Genomic DNA, 20,413 nt, shown 5'->3' with positions numbered 1-20,413 from the left:
AAATCTTACATCAGAATTATTCAGGCCGCCAGCTTCCCCGCGATGTTTCTAATTCCGCTCAGCTCTGGGAATTCATGAGAGAAACCCGCTCTAATTTGGGTGGGGTCTCAAATAATCATTTCAACACCCATGGCTATAGGGGCAAGAAGGATAAGCCGGGCACAACTACCCTATTAGACGAACCTTATCCTCGATGACAATCGTAAGTTCGATGAACAGTTCTTCGGAATCAATAATGGCGATGCAGTTGTTATGAGCACTCCGCGGAGGAAAATACTAGAGATAATATTTGGGACCTTTGATAGTGCCGGCGGAGCCTTAGATGAACTATGCGTTGCCAATGCGGGAGTTTATAGCACATCACCTGCCTTATAATTGACTTAATCAAGACTCAAGTTGCTTACCATAAGTACAGGGGCATCAGTCACACCATATTACATTGCCATACAGACAAAGACCCAGGGAGCTTAACACAGTATGGTAACCTGGAAATAGACGCCACTATCCTCGGGAACCGCATCAGTTATGTCTTCAACCCCCAAGGGCAAAGCTATAAAGTAGACACAGGTTATTCATCCCCTTCCTACACACTCGACCTTGCTTGTACTGCATTACAGAATAACGAGTGCGATTTAGCCACCATAGTACATATCAACCTGATTCAGTCTCCCGAGCGACATGCCACAGTATCCCAGGGCGGGTTCCTGTGGCTAACATCTATCTGCCATGCCTCTGATACTTCAGCTGATGGGTGAGTCCGATGTTCCGATACCATCATCACCCCTAACCCATTCCTATGACTGCGCGGAACCAATATTTCAATGTATAGACGAGTAGACGTTGTAAATGCCATTGATATGCGCCGGACATATTCACCCCGTCCAGGAGCCCTTGGATTCCCCATCTCAAAACTAAGTGCCGCCTGTAACCACTTCAATAACGTCTACCGGATAGGTAAGATCGTATTTTCCTTGAGGCCAGACCAATATCGTTTCCATGGTCCCTGAGCTCTACACTACCGTCCTCACTCAAACAAATCCTACCCAATGGTCGGCTGTCTACGCCGCCTCAGTAGAAGTCTATCACGGTGGATGGTGAGCCGCGGAGCCCGTTGCTTCGTATTCCTTGGCCGCACAGGTCTAGCCAAGCCAGCTGCCAGGCAAATTGTCCAGGAGCTGAAAGAGACTGGTGCACGCTGTACCGTCGTAACCGGCGACGACATTGTGTACGAAGACGTCGAGCGTGTAGTAGCGGCAGCAGTTGCTGATACGCCTCTAGGGGGAGTGATTCAGGCGGCTATGAGCCTCCACGAAGCCATCTTCAAGCACATGCCTCGCGCGCACTAGCTCACAGGCACGCAGGCCGAAGTGCGTGGAACATGGAACATTCACCAAAACCCTGAGCAAACTCAAGTACGAGTCGGCTCTGGATTCTTGCTTTTGATTAGCTCTGTCGCTGGACAGATTGGCACAGCCGCTTAAGGCAAATATTGTGCTGAAAACCACTTTTGGACGTGTTTGTTAGCTATCGCCGGAGTCTAGGGCTGTTCGCCATCTACCTCGGATTGTGCGCTATATCTGAGCTCGGATACCTCCATGGGCACAGCGAAATCGGCGAGCTCCTCCTTCGCAAGGGCATTCGCCCACTCCCTGAGAATGAAGCCCTCCAAGCCTTCGACTTCGCCCTCTTTTCCGAGATCGATCAAGAACAAACCGTCCCTCGGTATCGTCTCGCACAATGCCACATTCTAAATGGCCTCGAAAACACCGGACTTCAAGACCACCGCAAACAAGGCTTTACAGGTTTCTGGCACAATCTAGACAACATCCGCTTCTCGGTACTCATCAACACTCTGCAGCGCCAGGCATCTCAGTCCGAAGACGGAATCAACACCCCTACGTGGTAGTTCAAACTGTACTGGCGTCAGGCGACGAGAAGCAACTACGCGAAGCGGTGGTTTGAGCAGTGGCGAAGAAGATGTCAAAAATTATTCTATTACCGCTACGAAAGTTGGATTTGAAGTTGCCATTGAGTGGGTATGGCATGTATGGTATGTTGTTGGCGGAGCTAAGACAGTATATATTCAGTTCGATAGGTGTGGATGTCCCGTTTTTGACCTTGATAGATTTGGCGACGCCGGTGTTGAGCATTGCTGAGATCGTGATGGGGGAATTGGGGAAGGTGGTGGGGAAGAAGGCTGAGTAGGAGGTTCTCGCATTTAGTTATTTTGTGATAGTAATTCTTCTGTCCAAAATGCTGCACCAATTTTGAATATCGATTGAACTTCGAGGGTGAGAGGAGAGAGTAATCTATTCTCTCGATCGGATATATTATCCGACGATTACACAAGCGGTCTTATTTGTTCCTGTTATAGCGGATAAGGAGCGGGGTAGGAAAAGCAATTGAACTCTGTCACGGGTGCACATATCTCTGCTATCGTTTCTTTTTGTTATAAGAATGTCACACAACAGGGGCAATGAACGACTGGCTACCATTCTTCATACGCTACTGGTGGGATCGAGGAGGCTGGGTACCCAAGGATGAGTCTGCTGCACCTGGTTATAGACTAGTGGCATCTGTACAACATGCCTCTGATGATCGACAGAATACCCACCCCAATGACGAGACTTTGTCACAAAGAAGAAAACACTTACTTGATAGCTGGTCTCCTCAGACCTGAAGAAGGCCAATGGACTCTTGATAAGTGGAGAGCTTTTGTTTTGTAGGTATGATAGTGATGCAGTGTTGCTTACATGAGAAAGCTCGAGAATGAACCAGGCCCTTATCTGGGACCTCCTAGCAAAACCAATCAAGTCAAACCAGGAGTGACGAGTAAGGAGATGGGAGGTCCACTAATAACACTAACAACCCTTAGATACGCATCGTCTGAAATTCTCAATATAGTTTAGCTGAGTGTGAAAACAAATATGTTACGAGCACTACTGCTTCTTTTCAAGCAAGTAGAATATTCTAGATTATAAGTGGATTAGCAGAAATCTAAGGTCCACTGATAACACTGACGATCTTTAAGCATTGTTTATGTAATTACATATAATGGATTTCTGAGAACCATACTAGTATATCCAGACTAAGTACGTCATGCTGGGCATGGTGCTTTTCAAATCTATAAATACAGCTAACTTGCTCCATACTCTGCTAGTCGAATCCTCTATTTTGAAGCACACTCATCAGGAACACGAAGATCCTTCTACACAAGACCCATAAAGCACTATAAAGACATTTTTATTCCTCTTTGTCCTTGGCCTTCTGGGCACTCCGCTCCTGGCTGCTGCCCAATGTGTATGTACCTGATACTCTCATCCCATGTTAATTTCAAGGCTAAGAAGTTTTATCTAGGGACCCAATCAGGATTATACAGAATACAGTACACCTTGTCCTGCAACATGTGATAACCTGACTCCGGCCTGCCGACTTGAATATACTATCGGGTGTCGATGCATAACGGGATATGTCCTGAATAATATAAATTATATAATAATTCTATTAGATATACTCTCAACTAATCATAGCTCTAGGACGACGAGTGTGTTCCTCCCACAAACTATTAAGATTTATGGATATAAATAGCGATACTTGCACAGTTACATCCTTATAATCAGTGTAGTCAATAGAGAATTCAAATATATATAGAGACTTGTGTTCCATTACAATAAATAATATTCTAATATTGCTCGTAGTACTAAGAATAATTGCACGGAATAAGGTATAATTACACACGCTGTGGTCTCTCATCCAGGTTTTAAATCTTAATCTATAAGATTTCCTAAATACCGTGGCCAAATTGCTAATATATTGATAAATGAGACTGGGGCTGCTATAATTATCAAGAATTAATATGCATTATCTGGATATTAGAAAGATTTACGGGTCATCCTATGAACACGCCTAGCAGTCGGGTATATTTTCCCAAGGAATCCCTGCTAAATGTTTACCTATCTGTACCACTCTTCTCCATCTCTCATGGAGGACGAATTTTAACGAGTATAATTAAGCTACAAAGAGCCTCTAACCGCTTACCTGCTGTAACTTATCCATAGTGGCCAAGATCCTTACCAGTTTAGATATTCACTTGTTTACCGTGAAGCTAATTAAATGAATTACCTCTTAGCAAACTTTCCTAACTAAAATCATGTCTCCCTTGCCTATGAGAAATTGGAGAATTAATTCATATTTCCAGATATTATAATAAGAACTGTACCTCCCTATCTTCATTTTATACCTTTTGTTATGTACGCACGTTGATAAAATATATTCTAAGCTCTGACAGAAGATCACTTGGGGCAATACTGTCCTCTATTTCTCAATTTTCCCCGGAACATTTACACATGCCACGCACTTTAGTATATGCACACTTCACCTCCCGAGCTGTTGCCACAGAGCAAAAGCTGGGCTACGGCTGTCTCAAAAATCAATTTTGTCCGATGCGCTAATACCCGGCGTACTAGAGCGGAAAAGGAAGGCGACTTCAAAAGTCTGGTAAAATTACACTGTAATCGAAAATTTAGACACCAAATGCCCAACAAATATTTCAAGCGCAGATGGATAGATAGTAGATAGGAATCCCTCAGTCCTGTGTAGGGTGGTAATTATCCCCTCATAATGGCTCCTTCTCATCCACAAGACGACATCCAATCTTCCTAGCGATTTCCAGACCTCGATCCACCGTTATCTACTATCTATTCTCGGCGACGCCTTCCTTTCAATAACGATGAATAGCGGTCAAACCCGTCAATCTGACAGCCAACGTAAATTGACCTGCAAATAGCTGGGTTTGCTAGGCATGACAGGGCAGTATATGATAGCTATTATCCCGTGCATGCATGGGTACCCCTCTCCGATTAATCAACCACCCGTCAGGTGTCCGCACTCACATGGTGCCATTGACATCTAAAAGCAAGAGATTTAATTATCCTTCACTCATCTCCGGACATTATTGGTCGCAATGGTGGATAAGATACATTTAGTTACATAATTATATATTCACGATGGTCCGATAAGGGTCTGTTCTCCTCACGGAAGTGAGGCGTTGCTAGTTCCCGTGCCCTAATACTAGTATGAATTGGATGCCGAAAGGATGCAACCCCGTCGGAGTGTATACGGGGTTGCGTCGGAGGCTATCCAACATAAAGAGAAGGTTGCCGGAATGTGTTGGTCACCACTACTCTTGCACTGGAGAAGAGTACAGACGGGATAAGGAGTCAGTATGAGGTTCTTCTCAACACTTTGCAGTGTGACTCTCGCGGTCTCTGCACTGGCCTTGCCAACCTCCGATCATGTCATTCATGAGAAGCGATCTGGTACACCATCGAAATGGGAGAAGATTGGGCGGGTCAATGGCACTGAGCATGTCTTGGTGCGCATTGGTCTGACACAGAGCAATCTTGATCGCGCGTATGAGTATCTCATGAGCGTGTATGTTGATTCCCTGCCTCATGAAATATTCCGACTAACTAGTCAGGTCCGATTCTGTGTCGCCTAATTACGGCAAATTCTGGACTCAAGAAGAGGTACACAGCGCTTTTGCACCGTCAAATGAGACTGTTGATGCGGTGCGAAACTGGCTTATTGAATCCGGTGTGGACGAGTCTCGTTTGATCCACACCCAAAACCAAGGTTGGATTGTGTTTGATGCAACTACCAAAGAAGCGGAAAGCCTCCTCCACACCAAGTACTACCACTACACCGACAAGGTCTCCGGTTTCAAAGCTCTAGCAGCGGAAGAGTATGCTCCCATTCCAATGCCTGAGACTTAATGTATAATAACAGACAATTAGGTACCGCGTCCCGCAGAAAATCCAACAACACATTGATTTCGTTAAACCTGGAGTCCTTCTGCCGTTAACCTCCAAGGGACCATCTGCCAAGCACACCAAGAAGTACAAGCCCTTGAAGCAGACATCAGTTAACGCGACGTCTCTCAGCACTTGCGACGAGGTTATTACTCCCGCTTGTGTTGCCGCTCTGTACAAGATTCCTCATGCAAGCGCCAACGTCAGCGCCAGCAACTCGCTTGGAATCTTCGAAGAAGGAGACTACTACGCCCAGGAAGATCTGGATCTCTTTTTCCGCAACTTCACTCCGTACATCCCGAAAGGGACACACCCTAAGCCGGCATTTATCGATGGAGCGTCAGCGCCCGTTCCTGTTGCTGATGCTGGTGCGGAGTCTGATTTGGACTTTCAGCTCGCGTATCCAATCGTCTATCCTCAGACCATTACGCTCTATCAGACAGATGACTCTAACTATGCTAGTGGAGAGATTGAAACGGATGGCTTCTTTAACACTTTCCTTGATGCCGTCGATGGGGTAAGTTGGCTCACTGGACTTTTGGTATTAAGCTAACGATTCAGTCATACTGCACATATTGTGCCTACGGAGAATGCGGAGACAGCCCGACCCTCGATCCAACCTATCCGGACAATTCCACGGGTGGATACAAGGGACAGTTGATGTGTGGTGTTTACAAGCCCACGAACGTGATCTCCGTCTCTTATGGTGGCCAGGAGGCGGACCTTCCTGCTTACTATCAGCAGCGGCAATGCAATGAGTATGAATCTCTCACCCCTACTGGCGCAGTGCCAAATTAACACGAGCAATAGATTCTTGAAACTCGGGCTCCAAGGAACTTCCATCCTCTTCGCTTCTGGCGATGACGGCGTCGCAGGTCCCCCAGGCGATGACTCGACCAACGGCTGTCTCGGAAACGGGACCATCTTCAGTCCCGCATTCCCTAACTCGTATGAGCGCCTTTGTTTTATTCGAAAGCCATGTCTAATTTTGCTAGTTGCCCCTACGTGACCAACGTCGGCGCCACGAAGCTTTACCCCGGAAAGACCATCGCGGATGGGGAAAGCGCCGTCGTCGACCCGGCCGGCCACCCTTACTCGATCGCGTACTCCTCCGGCGGTGGCTTCAGCAACATCTACACTATTCCAGACTACCAAGCCGAAGCAGTCGCAGAGTACGTTCTTCCGATCTAAAATGTGCTCCAGTCTAACAAAAATCAGGTACTTCAAAAACCACAACCCACCCTACCCCTACTACGAAGGCAACGCCAGCTTCGGCAAAAACGGCGGAATTTACAATCGCCTGGGACGCGGGTACCCCGACGTCGCAGCGAACGGCGACAACATTGCCGAATACAACGCGGGAGAATTCATCCTCGAGGGTGGAACAAGTGCTAGTGCGTCACTACCCCATTCACATCCACCAATCTCCGTCCTAATCCAATTACTAAATGCAATTACACAAAGGCACTCCGATCTTCTCCTCCGTGATTAACCGCATTATCGAGAAACGTATCGCGGCAGGAAAGGGCCCACTGGGCTTCCTGAACCCGGTTCTGTACCGGAATGCGTGGGCACTGAACGATATCACGAATGGGTCGAATCCGGGTTGTGGAACGGAGGGATTCTATACTGCCCCTGGGTATGTATTTCCTTTCTTTTGTCTTCTTTTCTATAACCATGCTTTATATGAGGAGATGTGCTAATAATCGGTGAAAAAAGATGGGACCCCGTCAGCGGTCTCGGAACGCCCAACTTCCCGAAGTTGCTGGACGTGTTCCTGAACCTACCGTAATGGGGGATTCGACCGTGTTCGGAGGAAAGAAAGTGAGGCAAGATTGATAACTGATTAGCAATGTGAGACACTTCTTCAAGAGCCCCGCAGTGATGTTGGTCACATCCCATGCATCCTGCAGACGGCTGCTTATCGTGTCACCGGGGTTCCGACGCAGGTCCGCCGGGGATGTTCGTGCCAAGATTGCTGATCCTGATCCTGATGCTTACTTTTCTTATCGGTCATTACATTGGCACGGACCAATGTTTTGGCGTTATTGATTTTTCTGGAACGCAGAGAGTACTTTGTATATCGCTCAATTGATGCTATATTGGGAAGTGATTAACTGGGTTGGGTTTGTGTTGTTGAGCGGTTCTAACCAGGTAAAACAACCTGCCAGTAGGACCCTTCTTCACATACAAACAGATATGAATATACAAAATGTGAATAGTTTAGTCAATCAAGACTTTTCAAGAGACTACTTCTGCGCAGAAAATTTACGATCAATGCACGGTCGCAGAGTCCTTACACAGGCATCTTACTACTAGTCCTACCCAGAGTGTCGAATTTGAACTGCAGAGCAAGACTAACATCCACGAAAGGACAGAGAGATAAGTGACATGGGGAGTTGAGCACACGATTACCATGCCGAGTAATTCCCTCTGACTACATAATATACGCAATTGTGTCACAGGTGCGTTAGTAGTCTCCATAAACCGTGGGGTATACACGGTACAGTGGATAGTGGGAGAGCGAAAATCTCCGAGAAGAAGAATGCAGGAGTATGAATAATTCGAATATCAGACCCTCTATAGATACTCTTCTTACGTTGGCGTCACTCACTCAATAGTAGGGCATATGCATGAAGGGAATATCGGTCGTCAACTTAATCCATGGTTTTGACCCAAATAAGCAAGTGGGTCGCCCCTTCAGCGAGTGAGTGTCGCGCATCCGAGAAGGAAAAGTGGAGATGAAAAATTCCACGACATCGATCTGGCCGTGCTTAACACATCCATTTTCATACTTACTAGTAATTAACAACTCTCAGAATATACAAAATGTCTGCTTCGGTTAGTACCTGCTATTTTTAGGTGTATTACTCCTTGCCATAGACTCATCCTGATTATGCAGGAATCCAAGGGAACCCAGGGCTTTTACGATGAGCTGAAGGCTCTCTTCCAGCAGGCGGTAAGTCGTACCTAAAATTATCTGGGTTATTAGATACTAACAAGGAATGCAGGATAAATCCGGCGAAGGTAAATACCACATCTAACGTGATTATTAGTGGCTTCTCAATACTAATGCTGCATGTATTTGAATAGGAAAGCTCGCTCTTCCCGAGTTCAAGAACGCCGTGAAAGGCAGCAGCAGCGGCAGCCAACTGAACGATATGCAGTTGGAGGCCATGTTCAACTTCTATGATGAAGACAAGACTGGATTTGTCTCTTTTGAGAGTACGTAAAGTCCACATTCCTCTATACTTGTCTTTGGTATCATGCCCGGGCTAATGCGAAGTCGCGTAGGTGTCTGGAAGAAGATGAACAGTATGATGAAATGAGGGCCACATGTGATGTGTAGCTTTTGCATGTGAGTAAAAGAGATTCTATCTACTGGCTGATGAATTCTATGTGGATTCTAGCGAGGATATGTGGAACATCAAGTACTGTATAGTAAAGCCTGCGTAAATCGTGTTGGGCCGTACCGCGGTTAATCAAAAGTCATGGTAGATATAGTTATGATGGCATATGGTGTCTGAGCTGCCAAACGGTCTACGAATTATTCCTTCTCTTGTGTCATAGAAACCGTCATGATGTCTTCAAGACTCTTCGAATCTAGGCGCTGATTTGACATTTTGATGTCACGATGAACATGACTTTCCCGTTTCTACTTTTCGTCTCCGCCATAGCCTACATTGCCAAGTACAACTCTCTTAACATCTTCATCAATCAGGAATATCAGCCAACATTCACCATGAGCGCTTCACCGTTTGGTCATTTCATCTTTTTGCCATCCGAAATACGCTTACTCATCTGGGAGAATCTTGTTAAGGAGGGCTCCCTTGCGATCCTTCGAACCAGTCAGGCAATCTATCATGATATAGCCGACCGTCTTTACGATACATTTGACATCCATCTTTTCCCAACTTTCGAAGATCCGTGGATCGAGATTCGCTGTAAACTACTACGTGTGAAGTGGGTGATCGGAAGACGAGATTATAACAAATTCAGTAATCTGGCAAGGGTACCGTACGATAAACTTGAACTTGTTCTTCACATATATGCGCCTGACCCTGACGACTGCGGCCAATTTATCTTGCTCTGGGAGAAAATATCGAAACTAACTCAAATGCTGTGCACTATCGACGACTCGAGAAAGTACTGTGATCGGGAAAACCCACACTACAAATATCGGAGTGAGCCGGTGTACGAGAGATTACATCAACTTGGATCTACTCCAGAGGCTATTATATCTATGGCGATTTGCCTACGCAAGCATAATGGCGTTGACTGGATCAGGAACGGCCAAGTTAACTCGACCTTTTGCAAGAACGGACTTGGATACGACTTCAACGAAGTTTTATTGCCGTTTTGTCGTCTATCCCGCGTTAGAAGGTTTGAGATCATTCAAGACACAGAGGAAATGGTTGTAGCAGCTGACTGGGCGTTTGCCAACTATGCAACTGCGTTTATCATGTCAGAAGGTTTTGTCACCTCTAACAACGCGGTCTACAGTCAGAATCCCGAATACGATGATATAGTCCGTACCTTCAATGGTATAGCGGGCCTGCTGAACCACAGAGACGACTTTTTCAATCTCTGGGTGGATTATCGGTTCCTTCAGGTTCCCGGGCGTACTTTATCACTCATGCGCCATGAGCAGCAGATATACCTTGTCGACACAATGACGCATAGGGCATGAAGCCCGGAGAAGAATCACTGCGCCATATGAGGCCTGTATTCACGATTCGCAGTCTTGAGGCGACCGCCTTATTGGACAATCTCGGACTGGAGGATTTAGTCCCTTCTGGCTTCTCATATGTATTTATCTACAACTCGATGGAGTTGGTTATCTGACTGTTAGACATGCGGTGTATTTGGCCCTACTGGAAGGCTGACGTTGAGCAAGATATTCGACCTTTTCAGGCGCACAAATGTGGGCAACTACTAATGAGCGAGAGTCACCGGATAGGTGCCCATGCTTGCTTTGTTTTTTGGGACTCCTGTTCGCACTATTAGAAACATTTAGATAGCAAGGACCTGATACGGTTCTAACTACAACTATGCTAGAGTCAATACTATTTTCCTTATAGATGATTATATGATTAGGTACAGATGTTGGGAGCACTCATCATCCTGGTGATATCTGTTAGTAGTGTCTACACTCATGTACATACAAGGACGTGGTGAGCAGTATTCTGCAAATCTGGTTATTGTGACACATAGGTGCTCTTTCCCAGTTTCGTCTCAGTGCCAGTTCCTGACATCGGACTTTCCACACCCTCATCGCACCTTCTGTCGCATCACAATGCTACGCAGAAAAACATGTCCTTTTCACCGCACTTCCTCGCCTTCATTTCCTTCATTAAGCATCTATGCCTCAACTCACTTCATCGCGGGCTCAATTTGTCCTCGTTGGCCTCACCAGGCGGGCTGTATAATTTGCTAGCTATTTACCAGCTGTTCAGCTAGTATTTGGGCATTTCATTTCTTACATCTCGTTCGCCCAATTACTGTTACTTGTCCATCGTTTATCAGATGATCGATTCATCACTGTCCCTCTACAAACTTCCGTGTTATTGTTCCTGTATGTTATTCCGTTCTTCGAAATTACGCTTCAGCCCATGCTTATACTCCTTAGCTGCCAAGCGCCGGATGTATCAGACTTGAGATATGAACAAAGGGTCGGCATACCCCGCGGTATGGTGCTTTGACAAGTCTGAGGCCTTCACAAGGCCGTAAAGATCTCACGACAACGGTTTTCGAAACGCTGGGAAGGGGGCCCGGAGATCCGTGAGGCTGCTTCCATCCTAAGTCTTCGCCCGCGGATAAGGGTGGGCCAGCTTCGAGACAGGATCTCCGAGTTGTCGTACAATTCGTGGAAGACTGACCCTAGCACCAAGTCATGGCACTGAATATGGCGGAAAGCGTAGAGAGTTGGGGATCCGAGTATCTCATGACCCCGAAAACGAGAAGCTCGATGTGGACAGATTTCGCTTCCGCAAGATCTTGCCGGTATCAGCACTCCATTTGCAAGATAATGGACTGTTACCGAACAAGTCATATCCTGGGCTGCCGCCGGTCAGCGTACATATTCCTTTCAAGGCCTGCTAGAGACCTTACCCCTGCTCTCAGGCATAGCGCCTATGGTTCTTCAAGGTGCTCGCAGTGTATTCAGCTAAGGGCTGACAGATCGGAAGGCGAGGAGAGAGCTACGACGAAGCAGGGGAGAAAAAGAGGAAAAGGGCTAGAGATTGCCGTCGCAAGTCGTAGGTATAGGTGCGTACCTCCCGCCATATAGTGTTATCTACTTCCCTACTTACCCCCAGCGATGAGCTTGCACTTTAACGTGGTGCTGGGGTCCAATAGTCTCCAGTTCACGGGATGAAACCAAGACAAGCTCGTATGCATGTATGTCCCTAGTAGGGGAAAAAATTAGGATTGTGTCTTATGGTTTGGATATTTACTTCGTTGAGCACATTTCATCAACAGAGCTGTACTAGTATTGCCGATACATACAAAAACATCTTGATGGTCGCCGGCTTCATGGCCATTTATCGCGTAGCTAGTCACGACGATCAACAACCGTCGTTATGCTAAACTAATGCGGATATCATATTCCTGATCTCCAGACCATGTGCGATCGATCATTTGCTTAGTAGTGTAAGTAAATTTGATGCCTTAGATATCAGTAGGGCTAAAAGGCAACCTTGCCACATGTCGGAATTCACGCCGAGAATGTGATCATCCTTGGTTGCCCCGTCCGAGCGTTAAGCCTTGCTTAGCCGCCAGAGCAGCCAATTATCAACAATCAGCCGATAATCCCTTGCCCGCCAGGCCAATAGAACGCCTATATCTTATCCTGCGCTGTTCGATTCCCCGCTCGCTGGCTCCCCGGGTCCTTCACGTTTATGAATGACCACTTCCGCCTGCCTGTCTGTTTCCTTATCGGTCATCTTCCCTCGTTTCCCCCCAAAGGCACCCATATATCTTCATTTCTGTTTCGGTTCTACTAGACATCGTATCCAGTCACCATGGGTGCCAGTTATTCCAAGCCAGAGCCCATTAGCCATAGCGAGGAAAAGCGCTCGCACCGCGAGTGGGTTGAAGATGCCGATACTTGCTCTCTGCCACTCTACACAAAGGAGTCAACCCAGCCTCGTACGAAAGCACCCGCTTCTGTCTTAGATAGGACATATGCTGATAATCATAGCACCACCATACCATGTGCGCGAACGCACTTTCACTCTCTCCCTCCAGCACGTCCAAGACTGGAACGAGACCTTACTGGGCAATGCCAAGGCAAGTGTAGCAACCCGTCCAGCTCTCTCATTCGTAACCAAACTAACTCTGTTCACGGATAACAACAGAACCGTCTTGCCATATCTAGTCTCGCCAGCCAACCCTACACAGAAGTGCTAGCCAACCGCCCCGCTCTCCAATCTGACCTCCACATCTTCAACATCAAAGTTCCCATCGAAGGCTCCCCGATCACGAACCAGCGATCCTCCGGCCGATGCTGGCTCTTCGCATCGACTAACGTATACCGAGTGCCGTTGATGAAGGTGTATAACCTGAAGGACTTTGAGCTGAGCCAAGCATACCTGTTTTACTGGGACAAGCTGGAGAAGGCGAACTGGTTCTTTGAGCAGATTATTACCACTGCTGACGAGGACCTTTCTGGTCGTCTGGTCCAGAAACTCCTCGAAGACCCCGTCAGTGATGGCGGCCAGTGGGACATGGTCGTCAACTTGATTGAGAAGTATGGTCTCGTCCCGCATGATCTGTATCCGGATGCATACCATGCGCAGAATAGCTCCAAGATGAATTGGTTGGTCACGGCTAAGTTGCGTGAGCAGGCGCTTGTGTTGAGACGCCTGGTGCGTAGTGGTGATGCTGCCGGCTTGGCGGATGCTAAGGAGCGGTTCTTGAAGGAGATCCACTCGATGGTTACTCTTCTGCTGGGACCCCCTCCTAGTCCTGATGAGACGTTTGTGTGGCAGTATTATGATGCTGAGGGGAAGTCTAAAGAAATTAGACTCACCCCACGGGAGTTTGCTCGTCAGGCCACGAGCCTGGGAGCTGTGAGGAAGGGCAGCGTCGCTCCTGCGCGCCTGTTCAGCTTGGTCAATGATCCGCGCAATGAGTATAACAGACTGTTGACAGTGGAGAGGCTAGGAAATGTGCTGGAAGGACGACCACTCACGTATGCCAATGTGGAGATGAAGGTACGTGAACATATCATCTTCTTCGATTCCTTCTCACTAACACGCTGCTATCACAGATCCTCAAGAAAGCGGTCATCTCAATGCTCAAAGCCGGTCATCCGGTGTTCTTCGGTTGTGACGTAGGTAAATTCAGCAATAGTACGCTGGGAATCATGGATCTTGACATCATGGACCTCACCCTGGGATTCAATATCTCCTTGGGAATGAGCAAAGCCCAGAGGCTGGTGAGCGGAGAATCAGCAATGACCCATGCCATGGTCATCACAGGTGTGCATATCGAAGATGGAAAGCCGGTGCGCTGGCGTGTCGAGAATTCGTGGGGCGAAGCTGCTGGTGATAAGGGCTGGTTTGTAATGACAGATCGCTGGATGGATGAATATACACTTCAGGCCGTGGTGGACTCGGACTTTGTTTCGAGTGAAGTGCGCGCAATTTTAGACCAGAGTCCGAAGGTCTTGCCCAGGTGGGACCCGATGGGCGTGTTGGCTTGAACTCGCTATTTCTAGTATTAAGTCCGGCGCAATGACAAATCATTTATGTCAAATTCATTTTCTCATCTGCGATACTGATATCCTGCACGAACCGTGAATAGGTGCAGATAACTGATGAGAGTGACGGCTAAGCGATGAAAGTGACGGGATATCATCGAATATCCGCTCAGGCTAAACATAGCGTCTAACCAATAATATTAAAATATTCTCGTGGTACAGGACAAACAGCCTGAGCCGATTAGCGTTGGATGTACAGTTCGAGTGAATGATGATTGTTTTGTGAGCAGTACTCCTCCCAAACAAACTCGAGGTATCTAGGTGCAGTGCAGTCAATCTATAGCACTTTAGCGCCAGTCTACTCCGTGAAGATGATATCAAGTGGATCACTTACGTCTCCCGTCTTTACTTCACGTAGCATCTATCAATGCGAATTGGAATTCGAATTGTGTTGATGGTGCAGTACTTAGGTGAATCCAATAAGGTTGATTTCTTAGCTATATAAACTCGCAAGTTCCTAGAGAATCTTCTCGGGATATTCCACTCTCTACACATCCTCTAAGAGATTACCATGTCTCCAGTATAGAATATGTGAACGGAACTTTCCCATATTTGACTTCAAACTCACGGCAAACGCCATATCCCAGACCGGTCCAAGAACTATAAGAGGCGCCACCATCCTATTCTCTGTTGCTCCTCATTCCTTCTCTCCAATCAATACAGAGCAATACTATATATTCAAGTCAGGAACAACCTCCCCATGCCAATGTCGGCCATTTCCATGGCGACAATGGCGGGGAAACAAACCTTGCAAGTCCATAGCTAGTGACGCATATCTCACTTCCTCAATTGCCAGAGACACTTCCTAAGTCATTTGCTCCGTTGAGCTGGCAGTGGAGATCGAGCTGATTCATTGTCATAAATGATAAGCGTCTTCCTTCTTTCTCACAAAAAGAGCATGGTCCAGTCTCATGAGAAGAATGCAATATAGTCACCATGTCGTTCGAGCTTCCTCTTGGTAGATTTCCCTGAGAATATGTTCTCTGCTCTCCGACCAACATCTGGGAATTACATTCATTGTTGTTCACTATATTGTCAGTTATTGAAGATCTCGGCCATGCAGAAGAAGATGCGACGTGGTTCTGCTTTCGCATGTCGTCTCAATTTCCAACTGACGCGTTGCCTTTCTACTCCCATCCTAATGGGAAGTCACAAAGTGACCTTCCGGGGTCTCTTTGGGGGCCACCACTACGGCAAATCGATTGTTGTCTAACATCCTGAGTATGAGGCGACTTACAGAGAGCGGTTTGACTTTGCAGGTTCTGTGAACTATATAACGCTCAACTACGTCGCCCGGCGTATGTTCCTACTCTGAGATATCACCGAATACCTCCCAAGACCTACCGGCTGTCGAAACGGTATGTATTGTGTGCATTCTGCACATACACTCAGTGATGAAGATGAGTGTGACGGTTATATTGACATTGAATTCGGCCTTCCTAAACCGTACATCCTGAAATACAGACCACGTTTCGAGGTACATCTTGACCCTGTGTCATTGTGGTTTGTCCTTGACAACTACAGAAATTGCTTGTGTGGTCTCTGAGACCACACAGCTTATGATGTCTGGTCGCTAAAACACACAAGTTTCTCGAAAAGGTAAAAAGAATATTGCCTCGGGCTAGTCTGCGCATCTATACTTGTTCTTCCACTCACACTGAGAGACCACCCAGGTCATGATGCATGGTCGCCAAAGCACACAAATTCTCGGAACATCATAAGAAGTTTTTCCTCGAGAATGTCCTCGCACCTGGGGATGTTCTTCGGCACCCTCCAAGATACTGCCTTTGCGAAGTACTGAAGACTCGGCTGACGACAGTGCACTTCGAGCACAAACATATTGCCTTGAGGTTGCATACCCACAAACCAAATTTTTCGAACGACAACACTTGATATATTTGAAATGGTATCTCACGTTTCTTCCAAGTCAGTGTGAGCCTTACATATCACACATTCCTCGTCCCACTCTGAGTTCAGTGATGTGTCAAAGGAGATCCAATTCGGGTCAGTCGACATGTCTTCAAGGAAGGAACGGCACAAAAGTTCTGCGAGTCTTTCAGAATGATGGAAATATATATTGTGTCAACTCATATCGCTCCCGCCGATATCTTCCGATTCGTGATGGAAATGACTGAGCGGGCTCTACTGCAGAGCTTGCCTCTAGAAGCTGAAAAGGGCATCATTTTGCGCCTGTTTCAATAAACTAACATATCAAATATGAGCAGGAGGATATACGAGCTATGGGATAAGTCATACATCTCATCTCCGACCTTCCTTACTCAAAAGCCGTTTCTGCTGTTTCTACTGCTGGGAAGGTTGGTTTATGACTTTGAGAGAATTAACACATTCGTTCCTGCGCTCGTCTGACCTCTTTGTTGCGGGGTCCTGCACCTCAATGGTGACTGTGAAGCCACCTCTCAATCTGCGTCATTGCGCACTTCCTACGACTACAAGTTGTATCCTTCTCTAACCATCGCCTTGCATGAGGTGGTCTCATATAGTCGGGATTGTGGCGTAGCCACATCCACTCCTAGGATACGAAGACAAGATCATTGGTGGTGTCTTTGATATTGTTGCAATCGAGTCACCCCTATGATGCTGTTTGCCTTGTGGTGTCCTCCGAGCCACTTCCCGACATATAGATGTCTCATTGGCGTCGTCGCCCGAACGTCTATCCTGGGTGAACATACTCAAACAGTTTTGATGAGGCCGCTTTCTTTGGCTGTATTCAAGATCTACAAGCGCACGGATGCTTGGGCTTGGGCTTTTGCGCATGATTAGTCTAGAATACCTTTGCCTATCCCAATAACATGGATACTGATGAGCTCATTGACGCTGGCTGTTGCGCACTGACTCTCTTTGGATGTTTTTCCTTCCCAACGAGGAATCAAGGCTTGCCTCTCGACAATGACGGTTATATCTTCTTGTAAGCCGTCAAAAACAGAGTGAGATACCATGGCGTGGCTCAAAGTCCATTCACCGTTCACATTGAATCTCACATTCTTCTCTACAGCACGGAACACAAGCATCATTGGCTCCCTTCCTTGGCTTTGAGCTCGAACGAATGTTCATTTCACCCGCTCCTCATTCTTTGGTGATATGCACTAGGCCAGCTACGCAGACATGCTATAGTTCCTCTTGCGCTTGCAATGTGAAATAATCGGCATCGGAGTAATATGGTATGGGCCCAGCCGTGCTACGCAGAGAGAATGTTCCCATCTTGAAAAAGAAGGCGCGGGGTCTACACAATGAAAGAGTTGAGCAGGCTGTTACCCGTGATTGAGCAAAGTACGACTTGCCTCCCATCGCCAGACATCGTTATTCAACTTCGAAACACTGAAGGCTATCCACTGCCATGGTCCTAGGCCCTCTATTTGTACAGAGAGCTGCTCACCGGAGATGATAGGCAAAGGGGAACAAACCTACTGGTGCCCATCCAACCATTTCACTACAAGCTCAACGAAGATAACATTGTCGGAGAATGCATGACTGCTCCTTGCATAAACAGAAGCGCAATATGAAGGTTGCACCCAGAATTTACAGAGTAACAAAAAGCAGAAGGACGACAATAGAACTGCCGACCGCCGTAAATCGGTGTGATCGATGTACGGGCACCATGGCTTTTTGAGTTTATTGGTCGTCTACTCAATCATCCCTTCCATCCAGCTGGGGAGATACAGCTTGGAGGTCTCGAACGGCAATCATGCTCATCCAGGGATGCAGAGGTCTGGTCAGATTTGAACGGGACGGATCACGGCATATGAATGTTCTCGAGTGACTCGGACGAGAACCATCGAAGCGTCCCTTCGCCTGATATGACCTGGCTTGGGTTATTGGTGCTTCAGGATACCGAAACCAACTCTGAAGAAACTCGTTTTCTTCTGCTGTTTTATTTACGCCGTCTAGAGGCCTAGCCAGGTCAATCTTCGGTTCGACGGACTTATGTCGACATTTGTCTCTCTTTACGGTCTATTAGAGAAACGGTGGACATATCTCGAGTCCATGTATTTCAGTTCTAAAGATATTCACCTGCTTTGGCCCCAAGAGACGATTATAAATCGCTCATCGCCATTGCAACGCCTTTCCATCACCAAGCAGGATCGGTGCCGCGTGCTGGCGTCAGCTAACGCAAGCATATGTTTCTCATCTTCTTCCTGCCAAATCTGATATAAAGGCACCAGTGCGACACCCAGGTCCTTACTCCATCACCAAGCAGGAATGGCTCTGGGTGTCGGAAAAACAGCCCAGGAAGGAACTAGCTTTTCTGAGGACCACGTTCCAGACCTACACAACCAAGTAGACACGCCTGGTTTCAGTTGTGGTATCACAGAAGATATCGAGTCGATGAGGCTGGCTTCGATTTCATATTTATGGGTGTTTCTACCGTCTCTCATGTGCGTGTTTACTATGAAGTGTTCGACCTACATTTTCAGACTCAATTTCCTCCTCCGGTTAGAGCAGATGCTTGTCAAACTGAATATTGAGAATCCGCCTCCGAGGCCATTTCACATTGGCCAACTTACATTATGGGCCTTACTGAAGTTTGGGTGTCTCCATATATAACCACTCACTGCTCGAGCCAAATCCAATGTTTGACATTTGATAGCGTGTCTTCGGGCCCAGAATCTTATCTCACCAGAAGGCCACTTGGTGTGAGCCTTTCTCGACCCTATCCAGCATTGGTTGAGCCATTACAGAACAGCAACCTTATATACAATTCGATAAGATGCACGCATCTGCTCTTGTTCAGCACGCTACTTCTAACTATTCCGGATCGATGCTATGGCTTAGTACCAGCCGAACATGCTTTTCATCCGGAGTCCGATGATGACTTCGATATCATTCAGGAAAGATGAATCTTCACGATATATCAGCCTGTGTCAAGGTCCATACCACCGGCGAATTGCCCATCTCAATTTCAGCGACCTCTACTGGGAAATGCTGCTGAGCGAGACTTAAAGAGAGGATTTAATGAAACATGATGACGATCGGAGGATCTATTGCCTGCAGAAGTATGGGAAGTCGTTGGTATCTGGCTGAAGATTACCGGATCAGACGCCTAACTTCCCTTCAACGCGGACCGAGTTGCTGCGACAGGTTACTTGGACGAGTATCTGGAAATCATCACAAAAGGCAGACATACGGTGTTTGAACACTCGGTGGCCGTCGGCTCGCAAGGGTGTGGCGTCCTGTGACTGCGACAAGGAAAAGAACAAAACCGAAGATTTCAATGATTAAACTGGTGGGTGGGATCCCTCATCTATCAAGTGTGTTTATCTGGACCTCCAAAGGAAACGCAATCGCTGTCTTCTCCTGGAGAAACCAACGTACAACCAGTAGGGGTTGTCAAAGACGGTACGAGCGAGGGTGTGTGCGTTCGTGATCATTAACCTATGATATTCAATGTCGTTAGACCACTGGATCGCGGGTGTGAAGTATATCAAATCCCTGCAATAGATATTCCATAGCTCTTCATTCCCTACGTTTCTGGGAATCCATGTACACAAATCATATTCAATCAACATTTGCCACCACTTTTCTCGGTCACTGTCCTGATTTCACCATTGCTGACTGCTTCACCTAATTTTTATTTTTGCCACTCTCGAATATATAATTTCGTTCGTTTCCCTAGTACTCCATCTGCTCTAGGAATGTCTTCTCGCGCCAGAACTCTGTCCACTTTGAAAGGGTCCTAGAATGGGCGAACAACCCAAAACTTGGTGTTCCCACACGCCCATAGCATGTCTCGTTGACGAAAGTCCCAGCATTTTAGCATGGGGGAACTGCCATAGTCGCTGTTTAGTTGAGCTGAGCGTTCCCCTATCTCCAGACCGACTTC

At 46.9% G+C, this 20,413-nt stretch overlaps 6 protein-coding genes across 6 annotated transcripts; all 6 read left to right on the top strand.

Annotated features, from left to right (window-relative positions):
* Window positions 1-500: 500 nt before the first annotated feature.
* Window positions 501-755, top strand: BO79DRAFT_136275 (uncharacterized protein; the record flags this gene model as incomplete). The annotated part of the gene is made up of 1 exon (XM_025678079.1): window positions 501-755. A coding segment is annotated over one exon (255 nt), but the record flags the coding sequence as incomplete, so codon positions are not given.
* A 291-nt stretch (window positions 756-1,046) lies between these two features.
* Window positions 1,047-1,906, top strand: BO79DRAFT_250449 (uncharacterized protein; the record flags this gene model as incomplete). Its single annotated transcript, XM_025685819.1, has 3 exons — window positions 1,047-1,225; window positions 1,279-1,367; window positions 1,542-1,906. The coding sequence occupies 3 exons, from the start codon at window positions 1,047-1,049 to the stop codon at window positions 1,904-1,906; spliced, it is 633 nt and encodes a 210-aa protein (XP_025544659.1).
* Window positions 1,907-5,224: 3,318 nt separating this feature from the next.
* On the top strand, window positions 5,225-8,053 carry BO79DRAFT_186576 (S53 family peptidase; the record flags this gene model as incomplete). Its single annotated transcript, XM_025680480.1, has 9 exons — window positions 5,225-5,433; window positions 5,480-5,743; window positions 5,796-6,327; window positions 6,372-6,568; window positions 6,621-6,758; window positions 6,806-6,982; window positions 7,029-7,204; window positions 7,275-7,449; window positions 7,530-8,053. 9 exons carry the CDS (start codon window positions 5,225-5,227, stop codon window positions 7,600-7,602), a joined length of 1,941 nt encoding a protein of 646 aa, XP_025544658.1. The 3' UTR covers window positions 7,603-8,053.
* Window positions 8,054-8,600: 547 nt separating this feature from the next.
* Window positions 8,601-9,288, top strand: BO79DRAFT_284336 (uncharacterized protein). The gene is made up of 5 exons (XM_025688240.1): window positions 8,601-8,651; window positions 8,713-8,769; window positions 8,822-8,837; window positions 8,904-9,035; window positions 9,105-9,288. The coding sequence occupies exons 1-5, from the start codon at window positions 8,640-8,642 to the stop codon at window positions 9,137-9,139; spliced, it is 252 nt and encodes an 83-aa protein (XP_025544657.1). The 5' UTR covers window positions 8,601-8,639; the 3' UTR covers window positions 9,140-9,288.
* Window positions 9,289-9,552: 264 nt separating this feature from the next.
* On the top strand, window positions 9,553-10,500 carry BO79DRAFT_135391 (uncharacterized protein; the record flags this gene model as incomplete). The annotated part of the gene is made up of 1 exon (XM_025678053.1): window positions 9,553-10,500. One exon carries the CDS (start codon window positions 9,553-9,555, stop codon window positions 10,498-10,500), a length of 948 nt encoding a protein of 315 aa, XP_025544656.1.
* A 2,237-nt stretch (window positions 10,501-12,737) lies between these two features.
* On the top strand, window positions 12,738-14,545 carry BO79DRAFT_206651 (C1 family peptidase). The gene is made up of 4 exons (XM_025682021.1): window positions 12,738-12,959; window positions 13,012-13,100; window positions 13,169-14,026; window positions 14,083-14,545. Exons 1-4 carry the CDS (start codon window positions 12,833-12,835, stop codon window positions 14,515-14,517), a joined length of 1,509 nt encoding a protein of 502 aa, XP_025544655.1. The 5' UTR covers window positions 12,738-12,832; the 3' UTR covers window positions 14,518-14,545.
* The last annotated feature ends 5,868 nt before the right edge of the window (window positions 14,546-20,413 follow it).

Source organism: Aspergillus costaricaensis (assembly GCF_003184835.1).
Source record: "Aspergillus costaricaensis CBS 115574 unplaced genomic scaffold BO79scaffold_2, whole genome shotgun sequence".
Lineage (NCBI taxonomy): Eukaryota > Fungi > Ascomycota > Eurotiomycetes > Eurotiales > Aspergillaceae > Aspergillus > Aspergillus costaricensis.
Note: the sequence above shows the minus strand (reverse complement) of the source record. Positions and strands in the feature narration are given on the sequence as shown.